This window comes from Fundulus heteroclitus, chromosome 18, assembly GCF_011125445.2.
Source record: "Fundulus heteroclitus isolate FHET01 chromosome 18, MU-UCD_Fhet_4.1, whole genome shotgun sequence".
Lineage (NCBI taxonomy): Eukaryota > Metazoa > Chordata > Actinopteri > Cyprinodontiformes > Fundulidae > Fundulus > Fundulus heteroclitus.
In genome coordinates this window covers 10676216-10696433 of record NC_046378.1, presented here as the reverse complement: position 1 = coordinate 10696433, position 20218 = coordinate 10676216, and the positions used below count along the sequence as shown (strand labels likewise).

The window sequence follows — 20218 nt, the reverse complement described above, 5'->3', positions numbered from 1 at the left end:
TTGTTATAAGAAGTCTTTCTAAAAAAGGGAGGCCTTCCCCCTGCAAATAAAATGAGGAATGTTGAGCATCTCGTAAAGTTATTTTTTGGTATCGGTTTCACAAATAAGGAAATCCTAAATTTCTTTTTGGCACATCAGCATCCCGCGGCCCCCAAACGACGTTCTTCCAAGAGTGGCGGTGATTTCTGTCCAGGAACTGTTAACTATTTGTTGATCACAGTGAGCTTTTGGGGCCGAATAATACAGACGTCAATATTTATGAACCTCCACTAGAAGGGGCACTTGCCCGTCCGCCATGTTTTCCTACACGGGACTGTCCTGCGCAGTTAGGAATCTTCCTCGGTGCGTGGAGTAGCCTTAATGACATTACATGGCCGCGCCGACCTCTCGCTAATGTGTGGAGCATGAACCAAGCTAAACAGCTTCCAGCTGTACTTCCATCTGTCCAGGTCCTAGTATGGGGAGCTGCTGCCCCGCGTCAGTGGACATATGTCTCTTCGGCACAAGAACTGCAGGCATTATCGGTCAGTAAATCCATCATTGCTCGATAGAAATATATGTATTGACTAAATACGTAACAAAAAAAAATATTTTGTGTTTAAATAAATGGACAAGGAGCACCCGTACTGTGATGCAAATTGACAGAAAATTTTAGATTTTTTTTTTAACTCAAGCGAAATTTCGCTTCGCTCTAGTCGCCAAATTCATGGCGTTCATATTGCTTGAAACGCCTTGTTGGCATCACGGACAGTTAATTTGCTCCTGAAGGTGCCTTTACATAAGGATAACATGTAAATCACTCGCTCCATTTATTTCATTCACGTTCAGTGTGAACACACCTGTAGGCTCGCTAAATGTCCTCCTCACTACTCTTGACATTTTCTTTCTCTTTAGGAGCTCTCTTAAGGCCAAGGCTGCTTTGTGACTTACTTTTATCCTACTGAAGTAAAATTCTATGAAAAATTTTCCTAAAACCACTTTACTCTTAAGACTCTTAGTGAATACGGGCAGTTTTATTAGAGCCCTGTTTAAAGTTCTGTTTATTATGATTATTGAGCTTTCAATGCTGAGTCACAGAGTTTGATTCACATACAGAGCTTTTATCAGATGCTGATTTTTCTAAGAAGATGAGTTGATGACTGGCTTAGAGAGAAATGGCTTGTAACAAAAAAAAAGACAATGTTAAGGCAGAGTGGGTGGTGTGGGAATACAGTGGTGTGTTCCTGCTGCAAGTCAGGCAGCGAAAGAGCTAAAACCTGAAGATGTGAGCACAGCCGTCCTTTTGCTCTACCTCAACTTCTTATAAAATCTAAGCAGTTTAAAATTATTAGGAGCATTTCATGTAAATACTATACTTCTTACAATAAAAAAACAGTTATATCAATGTAATACCAAATTACAAACATGGCCTGGGCCAGTATGAATATATTTACAATTTGAGTAACAATTTTTTCAACTGCTATAAAATAATACAATGATTATCAATGTAACAATAACATTATCTATAATTTAATTATATATAATAAAAAGTTAAACATCTTCTAAATGCTTATTAAGCAAAATAATATACTGTGTTGTCATGGCTACTTCTCGTTTATACATTTTAATTTAATTTTAACCAAAAATGCATGTTGTGACTAAAATGATGCTGCAGAACTGATATAACATATTTATTACTAAAGTTAAAATAATAGTATCTATAAAACCTCTGTGTTATTTGGAATATGTAGGCTTAAGCAAAAATATGGAATAAACATAGGCTAAAGACTTTTCAAGTAAATGTGCTTATTACCCCAAATATTAAATATTTTATCCATTCAGTACTTTATAAAGAAATACAAGTAAAAAAAAGTTATCTACTTTGTTAATTAGTTGCGTGATCTGCTTGGATAGCCAGATCTTTTTCCAACTGGCAGTTCAGCAATATGCAGAAACAAGTGAGGGAGGGGGGATTGCAAAATCACTCTTTTCTCCACCCCACTAGAGAAATCCTTCAGGCACATTCTTTTACTTCTAAATGGACTTTAAAACATATGTAAGATAAACTGTATGATGGAAATTCTTAGAAGTTTTGAAACAATAACATTTTAAGACCTCGTGTAATTTCATACTATTAATGAATGTCAACATGGTGCTGCTCACATTGAAGAAATGAGTGGATCTTTCATCTCCATGCCACTAAATAGCCTAGAAGACACAGTATAGAGGATGCTCATTTTATATTCTTGGGCACCACTGTTGAATCCCTTGGGTTACCATGAATGTTGCATGACTGCAAGAAGAGAAAAGAGGGGAGACGCAAAATGGGAAGATGTAACAGCTCACCCTAATGTCCTCCCAGGGTGCAGCTGTGAGTGCAACAGCCTGTACATTATAACAGACACATGACAGCAAGTCCCCTCACACACAGCCCATCTGGTGCTCACCTAGTCCTGTGCTAGGACAAAACAAACAGAGCACAGCTAATACTCCCAGCTGCAGTGAGCCTATTGTTAGCATGTGGTCATCATTTCTAGGAACATCCAGGGAGATCACAAAGTTCATGTGTAAAAACACGACCCAATGAAAGCAGAACATCTTGACCCAGCTCTTCTCAGCTAATGAGACTGAGGCAACAAGAGGCATGATCTCTCCATATCTATCAATGTTATTACCCAAAACAAATGAAACAAAACAGGGGGAAGGGTCACCGTGACATTCTATTCATTCTGAATCCCATAAAAATAGAAAAAAAGTAAAAATTATAGTGATAGTGCAGGATACAAAGATATTAGCAATAACTGTGAAATATTGCGGGAATAAATTTCTGCTATCCAAACCAACCTTAACCTCTAAGAAAAGTAATTGCTCCTCTTGTGAAATCATAATTTACCAAGATTAAACATTTTTTCGAGAGCTGGGATTAATTTCACAAGACAAACCCACGCCTGCACACATGATACATAACTAAACAAGAACCTCTCTAACAGCTAAAATACCTCAAAAAGCGACACATCATTAAAAAAATTAAAAACTGGTAGGAAGTCTGATAAGGGTAACAAACCCATTTCCACGACTTTGGGATTGGTGAACGTTTACCAGGAAAGGCGAGCAAACCAAAATTACTCCAAGAGCGCATTAACAATTTAGTTAAGAGGTCATCTAAAACAGTGCAAGCCACACTGCTTCAGGTTAGGCAAAAGTTAATGATTCAATAGTAAGGAAAGAGATTGGGTAATTGTGCACCCAGAGGACAGTTCAAAGGCCAAAACAAATGCTGGCAACAAAAGAACATGGAGACCAGTCTCAAATTTCCCAATAAACATCTTGATGGTCCCCATGACTTTGGCGAAATACTATGTGGACTGAGGAGAGAAAAGTAGAACTTTTAGGAAGGCGCATGTCCTTTAAACCTAACACAGCCTTACAGAAACAGACCATCACAGTGACAGCTAAACATGGTGGTGACAAGTGTAAGGGTTTGGGGCTACTTTGCTTCGTAAAGACCTGAAGAACACCTGCAGGAGAATGTTTAGAACAGCACCTGAAGACCAATCACACTTTGGCAGAACAATGATCCAAACCATAGTAGCAAGGCCACCTCAGAATGACTAAAAAAGCAGAATGAAGTTTTGGAATGACCTAACCAAAAGTCTGGACTTTTGGGTTTTTTGGGTCAGATACTGTAGAATGAGCTTAAAAACGCCCTTCAAACTCGAAAGCCCTCTAACATGGTGGTATAAAAACCTGAGAGTGGTTCTAAAAAAGACTTATTGCCAGTTATCACAAAATCTGTTGATGTCAGTTGTTGCTGCCAAAAGTGGCACAAAAGTGGTTTAGGGAGCAATTACGTTTTTCAACAGGGCCAGCTGTTTCCCTTAAAGAATAAAATCAGAATTTTAAAGCCGCTTATTGTATTCCCTCAGGTTATTGTTATCCAGCATTTGATGATCTGAAACAGTTAAGTGGGAGATAAAAGCAAAACAATAACAAATCTATAAGGGGGAAAACACTTTTCACAGCCCTGTATTTTTGAGAAATTATGGAGGATATATAATGTGGTGAGAAACAATGCAGCCAATAGAGATTTGTTTCAGTTGCAATGCATCAAGGCTGACTGTAAAAGGAATCTTAACTACTCAAAATGTTTAAAATTTACTGTCTTAATTAAAATGTATAACCTGAAAGTATTTTGCATTGCTAATTTCCCAGCCTTTCATCTGTGATATTACCTCAGTCTTTTTCAGGGCCTTATCCTGAAGAATGCTTCATAGTGCTGAATGGACAGCTCCTTTAGCGTCAAGTTCAATAGTCAGAGCGGTTTATACTCAATGATACCACCTGCTGGCTGAAGTAATAACATGGTCTATATATATATTTTTATTTTTTTTTATTTTTTTTATAACAAAGACAAGAGTTTATATAAGGTACACTGTGGTTACCTTATGTAAAAATAAATTCAGTTGCAACTAATTTCACTGAAATTATGTTGATCCTGGTTATTTTATTTAAAAAGATAAAATGCACATCTATACTAGCATTTACACTGATCCTGCAAGTAATTTAGCCAAACGACATACAGTGGATAGACAAAAAAATCATCTATAGCACCCATACATCAGACTTTGATATGATTTATTCTGGTATTTGCCTTTTGGAAACAATTAATCATTCTATATACCCGGTTTTCCTCTTAATCAACTCAATTATGTGAGACAGATACTGGGCAATTAGAAAAACTATGTATCACAAAACAAGTCATGCAAATGATCATTTCTTTTTTTCCCCAGCATATACCCTGAATCCCTGTGTGCTCCAGAGATGTTTTTGCATTTATGTCCAAGAATAGCATTGGCAGATAATCTGGAATAATCCTTCTACACTGCTTTGTGGGAGTGGACAGGCTGGTTGAGTTTGCCTCCCTCATTCTACCTGACAGACGTTCTTTGCTCTTTAACACAACACAGATTGTAATTTCAGCCGTTTTCCACAAAAGAACAAGGATATGATTTATAATTCCCATGCTGTCACAGAAATGAATGGGTGGTCATGTTGCTGGCGGGCAGCTTGATTATTGATGAATTGACTGTGTTGGATAATACAGGTTGTCAAGGTCACAGTGATGGGAGAGAAAAGTGCATTCATATGCAAAAAACAATGCAAAAGAGAAGAAAAGCAAGCATTTAAAAAGGCTTAAATTTTCATTATCCTTATCAGAGATGACCTGACCATTTCAAAGGGTATAGCGTTAAAGATGAAACAATTATCTAATATGATTATACAGGTTGCTTTGTGTTTGACTTTTTGTGTGTGATTTGTGTATAAGATAAACACAAAGAGCCCATGGTAAGGCATTTTCTTGCCTTCCCTATGGTTATAAAATTGGCAAGCACCTCAGCCTTTCAAATACTTATTGTAGTCTGTTAGGCCTAATCCAGTTCCTGTTTAAATAAATGCATCAGCCCTCCCTGAGAAACAGATTGTAACTCAAAAGGTCTGGTTTCCTATAACGGTTACTTGATAGGAAGTTGGATTTTGTGACATAACCTTCAGCTTGTCTCCTTAACTGTGACTGCTTGTTAAAGCCATTCTTTCTTTCTCCTTTAGCATTTTTAAACTTTAGGCAGTTGCCTCTCTGTGCCCGTGACACAATCACAGCACCTTTGGCTGCAATAAAACAATGTTCCTGTCAGACACAAATAAAACAAGAGACACGCCTACAAATTGGCTGAGACTACAGTTTTGCCGATGTTCCCTTTATTGGCTCTGACTGATGATCGGCAGGTCAAATACTGAAAATGCTGACATTTTTTCCTATTTATTAAATGCATAAAAGCTAACAGCTCCTAAGTTTTTCAGTCTCCAATGAAAAGCATGTATTTTGACGCACTTTTACGAGAATAAAAGAAAATCAAATAGAAGTCAGGGACATATGCAGCACTCCACAAATTTGGATAATATTGTTATTCTTTAATAGAGTACTTGATTTAAAAGACATACCTGAATCAAAGAACGTGTAGAGACAAAATCATATTCAGTTGAAATTGAGCATTAGGCATTGCAGATTGGACTTATATTAGAGTCAGAAATCAGTAACAGCTGGGAAATGTATGTATGTTGGCTGAAAATCCATCCAGTAAAAGTCCACAAAAACACAGTGATCTGATCTGATCGCATCTCTTTGTTTTCTTAATCTCAGGATAAATATTCATTCATCTATTCATCCATTTTCTATACCCGCTTAATGCTCATCGTGTGTGGCTCTGCCTATCTCCAGTGATCAAAGTGCATGAGGCAGAGTAGAGCCTGGAAAGGTTGCCAGTTCATCACGGGTAGAGACAGAGAACAATTTACACAAAAAGAGATTTCAGGAGGCAAGATATAAGTCAGGCAATTATGTGACATCTGCCTCTAAGAAAAAACAACAAAAAACATACGCAAACATCAAGCGGTGATATATAGCAGACTCCAGCTCTGGATGCAATATCAGCAAATCTAATAAATTCAAAGATACATGGCAAACATTTGAGTGAGGTGAAAAGGTGACTAGAGAATAAAATAACGTGCCAATAAAATTCATATTCCATGGCAACACTGCAAGGGCCAGATATATTTAATGCTAAGGTGACAAACTCTGCTCCCTGATAGAAAAACAAACTATAAAGTAAAATACAGATGGCCTTCTGTTGGCCGGTCACATGTGCTACGACAAAAAAGTACAAAATGTGCTGACATTACAGGGCTGCCTTAAAAAAAGGCATTACTTCCTATTTCTGCTGCAGCAAGCGGCCCAAAAATAGGTCAGTGTTTCTCTAACAACAAACCTCCAACGCACACACACCCATCCTTACTAAATAAACCACGGAATTAGAAAGAACAGGATTTGCAAAAAGATAAGGCGAGAAAGGGACTCTGCTAATAATCCTCTTACTATTAATGAAGTAAGGGCAGAAAACTAGCAATGCTGTTAGATGCTTATTTGTTTTATTGTATTAACTGTTTGTTCTTATTGTTCTTTCCTTGTACTTTGTTTCCATTGTTTCTTGTTTTAAACATGTGCCACACCCTGTTGAAGCTGCGGTTGTTTTAAAGTGCTTTATCAATAAATCAAGTAAAATAAGTAAAACAATAATAGACAACAAACATTATGTTAATGCAGGATAAGTATGCAGTGTCCGTAGAATTTAAAATGGATTTCTTAGGTTTGACATTTATTTCTAATAAGCTAAACTTTTGATAGCGACAGGACCCAGTACCTATACCAATGAAAGATTTCATTTTAAATTAGTGCAGACTGTTTTTTTGCAAGCATTTCTAATACATCTACATATAAACTATAGGACCACCAGTATAAAACTTCCCTGACCTAACTTAAATTGTCATGCCCAAAGTTTGTTTTCCCCAATAATGTCATTTTGACTGCATGACCTATTAAACTGTCAATATAAAAGATAATATAAATGATTAATAAAACAAAATTTTATTTCAACACAGGACAAAAAAACGAAGCAGTTTTTTAGTTCGGGAGAAAAAGAGTCCTCATTGCAACAACATAAGAAAAAAAAATACTGATGTGATGAGTTGCAACATGCTGACCTAAGCAAACTGGCTGACACATCAGAGTCTCTTGAAATAAACGGGACCATGTAATTGTTGATATTCAGATGTTTACTTGAACTCTAGAGGAAAAGACAGCAAAGACATGCATAGATGTTTAAAATTTGGATTTTGACTTCATCCCCCACCGCAGACTGATAAGGATAATTCTGCCAGTAAATTATGTTGTTGATAGAGGCATAGCAGTTCAACAATGGAGCTGTTCCTGGAAACTATCACGTCATCTCAATGTGCTTCAAAAAGTAGCTATTATTTAAAGTTTGTGGCTGCGTCAGCAAAACAGATTTTCCTGTAAATGTTGGCTCACACAGAGAGTAAAACAAAGAACATTAACTTTCCTTACCGCAACATATTGGCTTACATCTGTTTTGTACTCAGTACATCATTGCTTCTTGAAGAATCAGGTAGTCTGCTGATTGTCACATTTGTTGAGAAAACGCATCACAACCAAGAACACCTCCAATTGTTCATTTATGAATGCATCAAACAGCAGCGTGCCCTTTGATTTACTTGTTTTTTAGTTTAATATAAATCTGATAAGTTAGGGATGAAATCTTTGATGCATAAATGGTCATGATCATGTATTTCCTTTCTTTTCTTTTGGATTAATGAAAAAAAAACGGCATTATTTTGCATGTGTTATGTGGAAGGTAATCAGCACTATAGAGTAAAAGCCTGACTAGCATCTCTACTTAACACATGCAATGATGGTCAAACATGAAAAAGACAACATTATATATTTGAGTGGGGAGTGTTGTACCTTGTTTGACCCTTGGCTGAAAATGTGCTTGAAAGATGAAACTAAATGTTAGCCGTTTGGAACCATAATGAAGATAAACAAACAGACAAGATCAAGTTAGGTTGTTGTTGGTGACTGAAGCAGGTAAAGTCAGTCATCAGTTGCTTAGCCAATAGCAAGAAATTCTGCATCTGTGTCTGTTATATAAGTCTGTAGTTTTTTTTGTAATTTTCTTTTTTTTTGTAATGTCTGCAGTTGATTAAGACAACATTGTTAATGAACTGGCCATTAATATTTTATCCAGAAATGTTTTCCTTCTGTGTAAGCTAACACGACATTAACTTTAATACAGGAAAACTTGATGGTTTATGTTCAGTATTAATATTCGTATTTGTATGTTTTAATACAAGCTGTTTAGTTCAGTTTATATTGATACTATGCTGTGGAATACATTGTTCAATCTTTCTATTCTATAAACCATACATCTGTCCTTCTATTAATTTAACCTTTCAGAGAAAATCACAAATTAAACCCCTCAATTATTAATTAAGTCTTTTACCAATTGCCAAATATTCTACTCACTATATATAGTACTTGACTTTAATAAGAAATTTTACAATAGCCATGAAAAAAATTACAAACATAGTAATAGTATGGCAAACCTTTTGGCTGTTTTTTTCAAAGTCAAATGTTTGAGGAGTATACTGAAAAACAATGGCCAAAAACGTATAATCATTCCGTCCCAAGCAGTTCTTCCTCTTAAGATAGGATGACAGACCCCTTCAACCGCTTGAAAAAAAGTGTGATTCACAGCTATAAAAGGACAACCAGATTAAATATTTTATTTGTCTCTAAATATTTATGTGCAGAATGTAATATCCATCACTCTGACTGAGACTGACCTTAGCAGGAATACAACTCAGTCAGACAAACAAATGTTATTTATGTCATGTCACATGAGATTTCAAAAATGTGCTTCTTCAGCAAATTACCAGGAAATATTGCTGATCAATCAGGTTAGGACAGCTCCTGTCCACCTGCACCTCACTAACTGTTGCTCACGCTGTGTAAAGTGACAAGTCTTGTACTGGGAAGACAGTAAGGAACACTATAATGACCAGTTCCCCACAAGCCTTATTTTTGACTGCTCACCCAAAATTTTAAACATTGTATTCATACATATGGAATAGTTTTTCATTATAGAGCAAAAAAGGTAAGGGTTAAAAAAAGTTACGTGAAAAAACCTGAGTTCTGTCATTTTGTGTTTTGTCCCTAACAAATGGATGTTAAAATGCCGTGCTAAATCACTACAGCAGACCTCTGGGTCATTTACAGCCCTTTGTGCTTTTTAATCCAGCCACCTTGGTACAGAACTGTCCAGATTATGGATGAGATTCCTGTTGCACATCTTCTCACAGCAATCACCCCTGACGGTCATTCTTTTATTTGTTTATACAGATCACCAATACTTGCTTTAGCACTCTCACGTCTGCTGGTTAAGTTTGGGCAAGGATGTCAAGAAATTTGGGAGCTAAAGAGCCGATTATCTGATTTTTGCAATTTCTTGAGAAAGCTGATGATTTTCCTGAGCCAAGTGGTATGGATTGGCTGTGTGGATCTCCCTTTGCTGTGGACTTTCTGGCACACGTGAACAAACTCAACATGAAAGATCAGTACGTGCAATGTACACTAACGTGACAGCCTTCAAAGTTGACTCTACTGTATTTTCAGGACAAATGTCAGGTAAATCTTTTGCTCATCGTGCACTTGCATTGCTAAAAGAACATGTTGAAAACAAAAACAGGAAATCACTGGAGGAATTGCATGGAGAATTATGCAATTGATTCTCTGATTTGGAAAAAATTTTAACGTTTCTTCAGCTGGTGTCATTTCCCTTCTCACAAGATTCTGAAACAGCAGAGGAGTTGCACTTGGAAAGGAAAAGTATAACTCCCCAGAACTGGATGAGATTTATACAGAAGATGGAAAAGAGGATACTGGTGTTGTTTGGCTCCAACTTTGTGAGTGAGCAGACTTTTAGTATGATGGACATCAACAAAGCACCCCACAGATCCACTCATAAGCACCTCAGATCAACACTAAGAATTGCCACAACCAAACTGACACTGGACTTTGATGCATAATCAAAAAAGGGTGATCAACCATACTGTTCCCACTAAAAAGGAATGTATATTATATTTTAATGCTTTTTACATGTACGGTAATACACGTTAATTTCGACATTGTGTGGACTAATAAGTATTTGTAGTACCATCCTTTAACCAGGACAAAACTTATTGAGATTCAAATCTCTTTTCCAGGATTGATCTGGCCAAGACAGCGGCATAAAATATACAACATAACTAATAAACAAACCCAAATACACAGATAACAGTTTCACATAATAATAAAGGAAAATATTGTGTCTGATCAAACATGTATTAGAAAGATATGTGAACAAAACGCTTTCCATCCACCTGATGCTGGCCATACCCATCTGTCAAACTTTAAAAGTGGATGTGACCCATGGTTTAAAATGTTTGTCCACCTTTCGGCACTAGATGAACAAAACTGATGTCTTCATCCATGTTCAAACACACTATAACTGGTATAGCTAAAAAAAACAAAAAAAAAAAAAACCCATAAGCCAGTAGTAGTAGTAGTAATGTAGTATTGTCGTGTACTTTCACTGGCGACAACACAGATGAAAACAATGTAAAGTATTAGTTTGTCTTATTTATACAATGTTTAAATTTTGAGGTGCTTGAAAACAAAAACAAAAAAAACAACTGTAAAGCTGTAAATAGGATTAAACACTTCTGTAACTAGGAAAATACTGTTCAATGTAACCTGGTGTCTGGTATCTTAGAGAGTATTCTAGAGATCATAAAAGAGAGGCCGACCCTGGAAAAACTCACAGTACACACTGGAGCCTTGGGTGACGTCAAGGAAAAAGCAGAAGTATTGAGGGAGGATTTATTTTTATCTGCCAAATAATATTTAAGGTCCAAATGTCAAGGTGTTTCTCAGCGGGCCTCTGACCATTCATTGTTGAAATTAGATTATTTCGAGACTTCTGATAAATCATAAATAAATGCTTGAAACAAGCATGTGCTACAAAATCTATTGACAACACCATTTTCTGGGATGACCATGTCACTATGAACCCCTTCAAGTGCTGAGCAAATGCTTAGACGTAATCATGGCAAAACAATTGACAGTTGAATAAAATCAAAACTGAATTAATAATTTTTGCACCAACAGAGGAGCAATCAAAAGTTAGCTCACAGGTTCAGCTGCTTCAGCTAGAAACCACTGTTTAGGCCCAACATCTAGGAGTACTGATGGACTCAGACCTGAACTTTCACAGGCATCTAAACACAATAACAAAGTCGGCCTTCTATCACCTGAAGAACATTTCCAGTATTAAAGGACTGATGCCTCAACAGGATCTGGAAAAACTAATCCATGCGTTTATTTTTAGTCAAATTGATTACTGCAACTGTGTTTTCACAGGTCTCCTAAAAAGTGGACCAGACAGCTGCAGCTGATCCAGAACGCTGCTGCCCGCGTCCTCACTAAGACTAAGAAAGTAGAATACATCACCCCAGTTCTAAAGTCCTTACACTGGCTCCCTGTATCTCAGAGAATAGACATTAAAATACTTTTGTTAGTTTATAAATCCGTGAATGGCTTAGCACCTAAATACACCACAGGCTTGTGTGTGTGTATCAGTGTATACACCCTCCAGACCACTAAGGTATTCTGGCTCCAGGTTACTTTGCAGAACCAGAACCAGAGATGGAGAAGCAGCATTTAGTTCTTATGCTCCATTTATCTGGTTAAAGACTACCAGAAAACTGTAAAAGTGCTGAAACCCAGAGTTCCTTTAAATCAAGGGTAAAAACCTATTTGTGTAGAGTTGCCTTTGATGGTTAATGTTCAATTTAAACTTTTGTAGTTGATTGAAACAGTATAAGATTAAGTTTGTAGTCCAACTTCAAATTGCCTTGTTGCTGAAATTTGTCTTGCTACCAAAAAGTACAATATCAATGTTTTAATATATTGCTTTGAATAAATGTGGTTTACCAGAAAAGTGAAAAAGATATATCTAACAATAACAAAATGTAAGAATGTTAAAATTGTAATTTTTAAAGATTCAATGAGTTGATGAGTAAAAAAAATCAACACAGTAAACATTGGTGAAGCATGGTTTTAAAATATCATCTGTAAATATCTGGGTACATGCATGCAGTGTTCAACATCAAGAAAGGGGATGTAACTGCTGGTCTTAGGTCAGCATCTAGGTTTTTTGCCAAATAAAAACAAAACCTGATCATCTGGAAACAATGGATCATTGGTCCATGAGTGCCCCCAGGTGGTCAATGAATTATTAGATTAATTAATCAAACTGTAGGTCAATCTGCTGTTAGTTGTAACCACTTCGACTATTTAACATTTCATTGCAGTGGTGCATACTGTGGGATCAGGAGTTGTGACGGTCATAACAATGGCTGCTATTTATTTTCGACATGTTCCGAAAATAAATACCTAAAGTGTGTATGCTCCCGTGTCAAATGTGTAGGTCGGCAATACTGGAGTGATGTTTACTTGAAGCTACATATTTTCAATTCAAACGCGTGATAGAAGCACAGTAAGACAGACACACTACACAACCTTCCCAGTCTTGACAGATTTTGAAAGGCGTTTGAACAGTTTTTTTTTGAAAGACAGGGGATCGCACACTTATCAACTGCACTTGCTGCTTTATCACAAAGTACGGGACTTTTCTGACCAACCAAAGCCAACTGAACGCACCAAACTCTCACAGCGGTGACAGGCTGCAACAGACATGCCTGTAGGTGGCAGTAATAGAAAGTATTGTCAGAACTTGTACAGGTTATTTTTCTGTCCAACACCCCCATAAAATAAAAGAGATACAGTTTAAAATAGGTCACGTTTAACATAAGTGTACACAATTTGAAGGTTTCTCTGTATTTTTCTTATGCTCGTGTTGAGAGTTTTGAAAATTTATTTGAGGTTGTTTGTGGGCTTTGGAATGACTGTGATTGTTTGCTTTATTCTAAAAAAATATTTCTAATGTTTGGGCTGGACCAGGCAAATAAACATAAGTGAAAACGTCCGCTCGCAGTTGCTGCGGCATTCCCAGCAACATGCTTTTGCATTTTGGATCGGTAATCTGTTCACACCACCCCCTGCGTCCAGATCCACCTAAAGAATTGCCAACATGTTGGTTTGACAGCGACTAAATTCGGGTTTGGTGGGTTCACCTCACACACTTGCAAACTCCAGTCTTCACCTCCTCCCACACTAACAGATTTCTGTGCAGACTAGCCCTGCCAACTGACCAGAACTAGTGCAGGCAGACGCTGACTTTCCCCGACTGGGAATAAGTGTAAAAACAAGGCAAAAAAAATTGTGCAGTGTGGCCAAAGCTTCAGAGAAAGCTGACGATTGACCAATCTAAAACATAGATCTGATACCAGAAATATAATGTGATGCCATCCAAAAAAACATTTAAATATATTGTTTATGTGTTGGTTCAATCAGCAATGGAGAAGCGTTTGTTACGGCCTTAAGCTTCAATGAATTAATGAAACTACTAGCTGCAAACAACAAGAATGACATTTCCAGTTCCAACCGGAGCGGTTGTTATCAAACGAGACATCAGTGACTCATTGCCTCCCTGACCCTGAGCTTTTCAAGCAGCACCCAGCTGCCTTTAACAGAGAAATGATGGCAGCAGAAGCATAGATCAGGTTTCGCTGATCTCTCAAGATTTAGTCCATAGCCAGACCTACTGTAACACAGCCCGTTTGCCAGAGTTGCTTTTGGGAAGCTTTTACCTGTGCTCCCCGTTCAATATTAGATGAGTCATCCAATGCTGAGTTTCCTCATAAATCATAAATAATGTACAACTCTGAAGAGGTTTAAAAACGATTTCTGTGATAAAATAGAAGTTGCATTCAAAAAAAAAAACTTACAGACAGGTGCAACTCAATTCATTATCGTATCATTAAAGGGGCTATGACAATAAATGAAAATTTTCTGAGGTTTTGAGGGTTTAATATGGTCTGTTGTGCACTATTCATATTCTCCAACCAGAGCACACCATAAAGCAAACAGCGGCAGCCCCAGCTCAGCCTCCCTGTGTCGGCTTGAACAGGACGCAGTCCCCGCTGAAGCCGCAGACGACTAACATCCTATATTCGACCTCAAACTAACTTCACAGCGGTTACTAAAAAGGGGAGCTGATAAAAGGACGTGACAAAACACAGAAGAGTTGCTGAAGAGTTGGTTTTTTGAACAAACAGATTTAAAAAAAAACATTTCTGTACAAACACAGAAGGTGGCGACCACAACGCTGTCATTACCCGTAAGTTTATTTCATTTCCAAATGGTGTCAAATGTAAAGAAGGCGTGTTTGTAAGCAGTCACAGAGGTGAAGAGCTGGCAGCCAGCTACATTACGTTTCCGTTCTGCGGCTGTACTGGCAGCGTGTTCTCCGCTGCGGCAAGGTGGTAAAAATACTGCATATACCTGTGTTCTGGCAGTGTAGGAGGCGAGCTGTGTAAGTGCAGCCAGAGCGAGCAATCTATGTGGCTATTTATTTCAATCCCATTGTGTTTAATTGTGCCGCCAGGTTAAAACCATTGGTCAGCTTAGGACTCGCCTGTCCGACATCCTGCAACACAAATACGTCCACTAGCCATAATGATGGATTTGCACTGGAGTGTTTGGCTGAGAATAGAGGTGTGGATGGAGGGGGAAAGTGGTGTCAGGGGCCCATGTTTGACCGGTTTTCCATATATGGTCAAACACGTGTATGGCATTTTATGTTTAAGGTCATTGTCTTACTGAACCTACGCCCCAGTCTCAAGTCTTTTAGAGAATCCCAATAGGTTTTCTTCAAAGATTACATGGCGTCTGTCTCCATTCATCATCCCATCACCTCTGACCATCTTCCCTGTCCCTGCTGAAGAGAAGCACCCCCAGAGCATGATGCTGCCACCACCATATTTGACAGTGGGGATGGTGTGCAGTGTTAGCTCTCCACCACACATTGAGTTTTGGATTTTGACCAAAAAGTTCAATTTTGGTCTAGTTTGACCATAGCACCTTCTTCCAAATTTTTGCTGTATCCCTAACATGGCTTCTGGCATGTCTTGGTAGGTTTACAGTTGTGCCATACTCTTTCCATTTCCAGTTGGTGGATTGAACAGTGCACCATGAAATGCTAAAAGCTTGGGAAATTGTTTTACAGCCTAAGCCTGCTTCAGACTTCTCCACAATTTTATCCCTGACTTGTCTGGTGTATTCCTTAGACTTAATGATGCTGTTTGCTCCCCAATGTTCTCTTAACCAACCTCTGAGGCCGTCACAAAAACAGCTGTATTTGTACACACGGGTGGACTCTATTTAGTCATTTGCAATCATTAGGCAACTTCTGAAGGAAATTGGTTGCAGCCAGAGTAAAGGAGGCTAAATACTTTTGCACCCCACACTTTTCAGTTTTTTATTTTTACTAAATATTTTAAATCATGTATAATTTTCTTTTACCTTCGCAATGGTATACCACATTGTGTTGCTCTTTCACATAAGATTCCAATAAAATAAATTTATGTTTGTGGTTGTGAAGTGACAAAATATGGAAGAGTTGAAAGGGTGTGAATACCTTTGCAAGCCACTGTAGCATCACTGATTGACAACATCTCCAGCCCCATGCATGGAGCTGTTGCAGAGCTGGAGAGCTCTTTCAATGACAGACTGCTGCATCCTAGATGCTCAAAGGAGCGCTTCCACAGGTTGTTCCTCCCAGCTGCTGCTAGACTTTATAATCGCTGCTGCTCACAACAAAGCTGTTTATCCACATGCTACTGGTTCTATGGGCTCTTGATCTGATCAAGAATCATTCACAATATCTCACAGATGCTAATGTCCGTTTGCACACATTTTAGGTTCTCTGGGGTGTTTGCTTGTACAATCATACATATTGCCTAGTTTTTCTAACGTTGTGTAAATCGGCTGCTGTCTTTCTTAAAAATCTTTTCATTTGTTTCATTACTGTAGTGTGATAGACAAATTATCTGAGAAAGCAAATGTTGGCAAATGTATGCTGCAAGTCCTAATAATGAATCAACAAAATCAAGAGAAATTACTACTTTAAATATACCAGTCTGTGTAATAAATTTGAGTAAAATTTCTGAAATACATGAACTTTTTTTTAATCATATTCTCTTATTTAGATGCACCTCTGTATTGTCACTTTTTTACTGTTCCTAATTACTTTGGTAAATAAATAAACAAATAAAGCCTATTTCCCTACACAATAACATGATCCGACAGTAATAAGAAGCTAGTAATTGTACCAAGTATTCCAAAAAAAAAAGGCTTAGTATTTAGTTCTGTGTTAGTAAATTCATCAGTGGCAATAGGGGGCAACAAATCTTTTACTCCAAGGGTGAAATGAGGAAAGCTTTTATATTAAAGGTTTGGCTTAAGAAGAGTGATGAGATGAGGGAATGGTTGGAGAGATATCGATTGACCCCTCCATCCAGTAAGTCAGAGCCGCTGCCTGAGAGCTGGTGCCCCAACCATCAAAGTCAGGAGCAGACCGACCTGCTGCTTCACAGACACATGTGGTTCTTTGATGCCATTTTCAGCCAGACACAAAAACATTAGCAGATAAAGCCTCAACGCTACGCCACACCTAAACATAGACCGTATGCTATTTTTACTAACTCTACACTGCTTTAGCTTTTTGGCAGCAAAGTCGCCTCTTTGAATAACACAAGACATGCACGAAAATATGAGTAAGACCAAAAAACCAAAGAGAGATTCATGTTAAGGATAATGGTTGTCCAAAGTATCAGTCTGGGCCTAAGGCAGATCTCAAAGACTGTGCATTGCCCACTTCAATCAGTCAAATGGCGAATCCCAATAGAAAATAGTAACAACGTTGCTTGTAGATTTAGCAGGTTATGGTCTTTTCTCCTCTATCATTCTGAATTCTACCAGCTTTGGTAGTTTGTTACCCGACTGCTTCAGGTACAATAAGGAATCATCTGCAGCATGATGTTTCATACCCTTACAAACAAACTAGAGGATTGAGAAGTTATATTTAACCTACAGCGATGAAACAAAATACGTAAACCAAAGACGTTTGTTGTACTTTATGTAGTACATAGTATTCTAAAAAAATTGTTTTATCTCCATATAACAACCTGTTCTTATGATTCAAATCAGTGCTTCACCAGATAAGATTTACATCCCTTCAGGAGTTATACTGAAGCTAAAACAAATTTAGTTTCACATTACGCAGATGTGCTCTCGCAAAGGACAATGCTGAGAGTGTATCAGTGAATGATGCATCAGCAGCTTTGCTTGTGGATCTTGCTCAGTGAAATGTGAGGCCAGGGAGAAGTAGTTGGCAGATTCTTCTTCTAGGTTTCATGCCAAGACAACTCCCCGAGTTAGTAGTTGTAGTTAAAACTACATTTTCATATAAGACATCTCAATACTAAAGCAATCTCAACGCTATGAAAAGATAAGAGTTTATTCTCAATGTGGTATAGTGAGTCTGCATCCGTAATTGTCTTCACGTTAATGAAGCACAAAGATCCAAGTTAAACTGTCTCATTTGTGTGAAGTGTCTTACGCTTGTTGAGTTATAGCCTACCTTTTAGGTTTCCATATCACTTTCTTCCACTTCTTTTGCTTGGCCTATCAGTGAAGGTAGAGAAGAGGAAATAAATAGCTTGGCTACTTGGATTGTTCATATGTGATTGTCTTCAAGACAACCGCTCTCAAACTCTTATGTATCTAAAAAAAAAAGTACCAAAGATGATGGAAGGAAAAACAATAATATTAAAATGTTCTCAAGATAACATCATTTTGAAATCGATCATCTGTTGTCTGATAAAAAGGTAAGGAGCATTTGATTGGCTAGAATTGAATGATTTTGCTGTAGAATGTTGAAAAAATATCTCTTTCATGTTTGCTAAGAAAGAAAAGCAACAGGTTCAAGATATAAACCTCACTTGTTAAGTTTCACCTCACTGAGTAAGAGGTAGTTGTTGTATTAACATATTTCTCAGGTGTTTGATAATCAGGTTGCAAGAAGATGAAGAGGTGTACGCATAAAAAAAGGAAAAATTTTTATGGTGTGTCTACTGATAAAGTTTTCCTTTAAAGTAGCACCTATGGCATGACTGTCATTCTGCACAAGGCATCAGTCATTTTTCCTGACTCTTCTGTAGCATGTGAAAATAAGCTTTTGTTCGGTAAGACATTTGCTGCAACGGGACCAAGATCTGAATATAAATGACAAACTCAAATTTGAATACATGAGAACCACAGTCAAATTCCAGACTGAGGAAACAACACAAAACATAAACGCGTTTGCAAGTCACAAGGCTTAAAGCTGCTTGAATGTGAAAATGTAAAAACCACTGGGCTTCCAGCGGGCAGTCCTGCCCTTTCGATTGTCTCCAGCGACTCACAGAGCGCCCACACGTACCATGAATCACTGCAACCCAGAAGTCCTCAACCACTCCTCCGCCTATTCAATCAATTTCTTTTGGCGGTGGCACCTGTTAATGCAGCGAGAGCAATTTCTTCCCACTTCTCCACCCCCCCGACTGAGTTTCACAGCAGCTGTCAAGAAGTACCTTTTTGCAGCTGCTCTGTGAGCTAATCAAATTTCATCATTTCTCATTGATAGAAATGAAGTGAAAAAAGTACCTGCTGAAAGTAAAGTTCAATTAGCTAATACCAGTGCATTTATGCTGCTTAATTGAGTTGAAACAAAAGCAAGGAGTCTGATTGCTGCATTTCCTTCTCTAATGACAAGCTACAAGCAGATTTCTAGCTTGTAAAGGAACTGAGGATCCTGTTAAGTATAAATATAAATAACTTATAAAAAACTATAGCTTGGGGAATTACTTGTGTTTGAGCAAAATATTTAAAAAATGTAAGACGCAATCATATTATATGATATGATAGGTTCATTTGAAAAGCCCTTCAGGCCATTAACTCATTCCTGACTCAATTATTTTTATAATGATAACAGTTAAAGCCAAAGTTATTCATAGCCCTGCTATATTTACGTTTAACTTATTTTCATTTTATCAATAAGTTGGTTTCTGATAGGACATAAGAGAACCATCTCTCAGCAGGAGAGTATCAATTAAAAAAATATATATAATTGATCTGTTTCTAGTTACATTCAATAAAAAGGGGATGTCGAAAATTATATTATTCATAGAAGTCAACGGAGGAATCTTTGTTAACATTAAAGGTGTCACAAGCTGCGTTTCCATTATAAATGTGCGCACAAGTTTGTTGATGTTCCGCTTTCGATTAAAAAAAACCCCACAACTCCGCAATTCCGACATTTCCATTAAATAAGAAATGCAATTAAAATCAAATGTGAATAGTTTTGTCCATGCAATAACTCATTAAAAAACATGCCGGCGACGGATGTAAACACTTACATGAGATATTCACATTTCAGGCCCGGCGCTAGCGCTCACCATCAGCCATCAGAGGAATTGCCAGTATCTTATTGAGGTGTTGCAGCGACATGCCCCTCTTGCTTGGGAGCCACTACATGCCGTTTTTGGGAAATTGTAGTCAGTTTCCCGAAAAACGATTTCGATATTACAGAACAGCTATGGATCATATGACTTATGACATATGACTGTGATGCGAAAAATCAGTTTTGCAAAATACACCATTTTCGATGTTGCCGGAAAACCACTTTATCCAAAAACCTGTTATCAAAAGTCATGAGTTTTTCCCCCCGAAGTTGGCTTTTTTCCATTAAGCAAATTTATTTCCGTAACCACCATTTGATGATAA

General features: G+C 37.6%; 1 protein-coding gene across 9 annotated transcripts in view; it reads right to left on the bottom strand.

The window, feature by feature from the left end:
* The window catches only part of gramd1bb (GRAM domain containing 1Bb), a 169669-nt gene that overhangs the window by 72859 nt on the left and 76592 nt on the right, over positions 1-20218 (bottom strand). Inside the window, exon 2 of one of the 9 annotated variants that reach the window (XM_036149457.1) lies at positions 18036-18079. The exons of the other annotated variants lie outside the window; for them this stretch is intronic. Within the exon in view, the coding sequence (XP_036005350.1) occupies positions 18036-18079 (44 nt within the window). The remainder of the gene's footprint in view (positions 1-18035; positions 18080-20218) is intronic. 9 annotated transcript variants of the gene reach the window in all.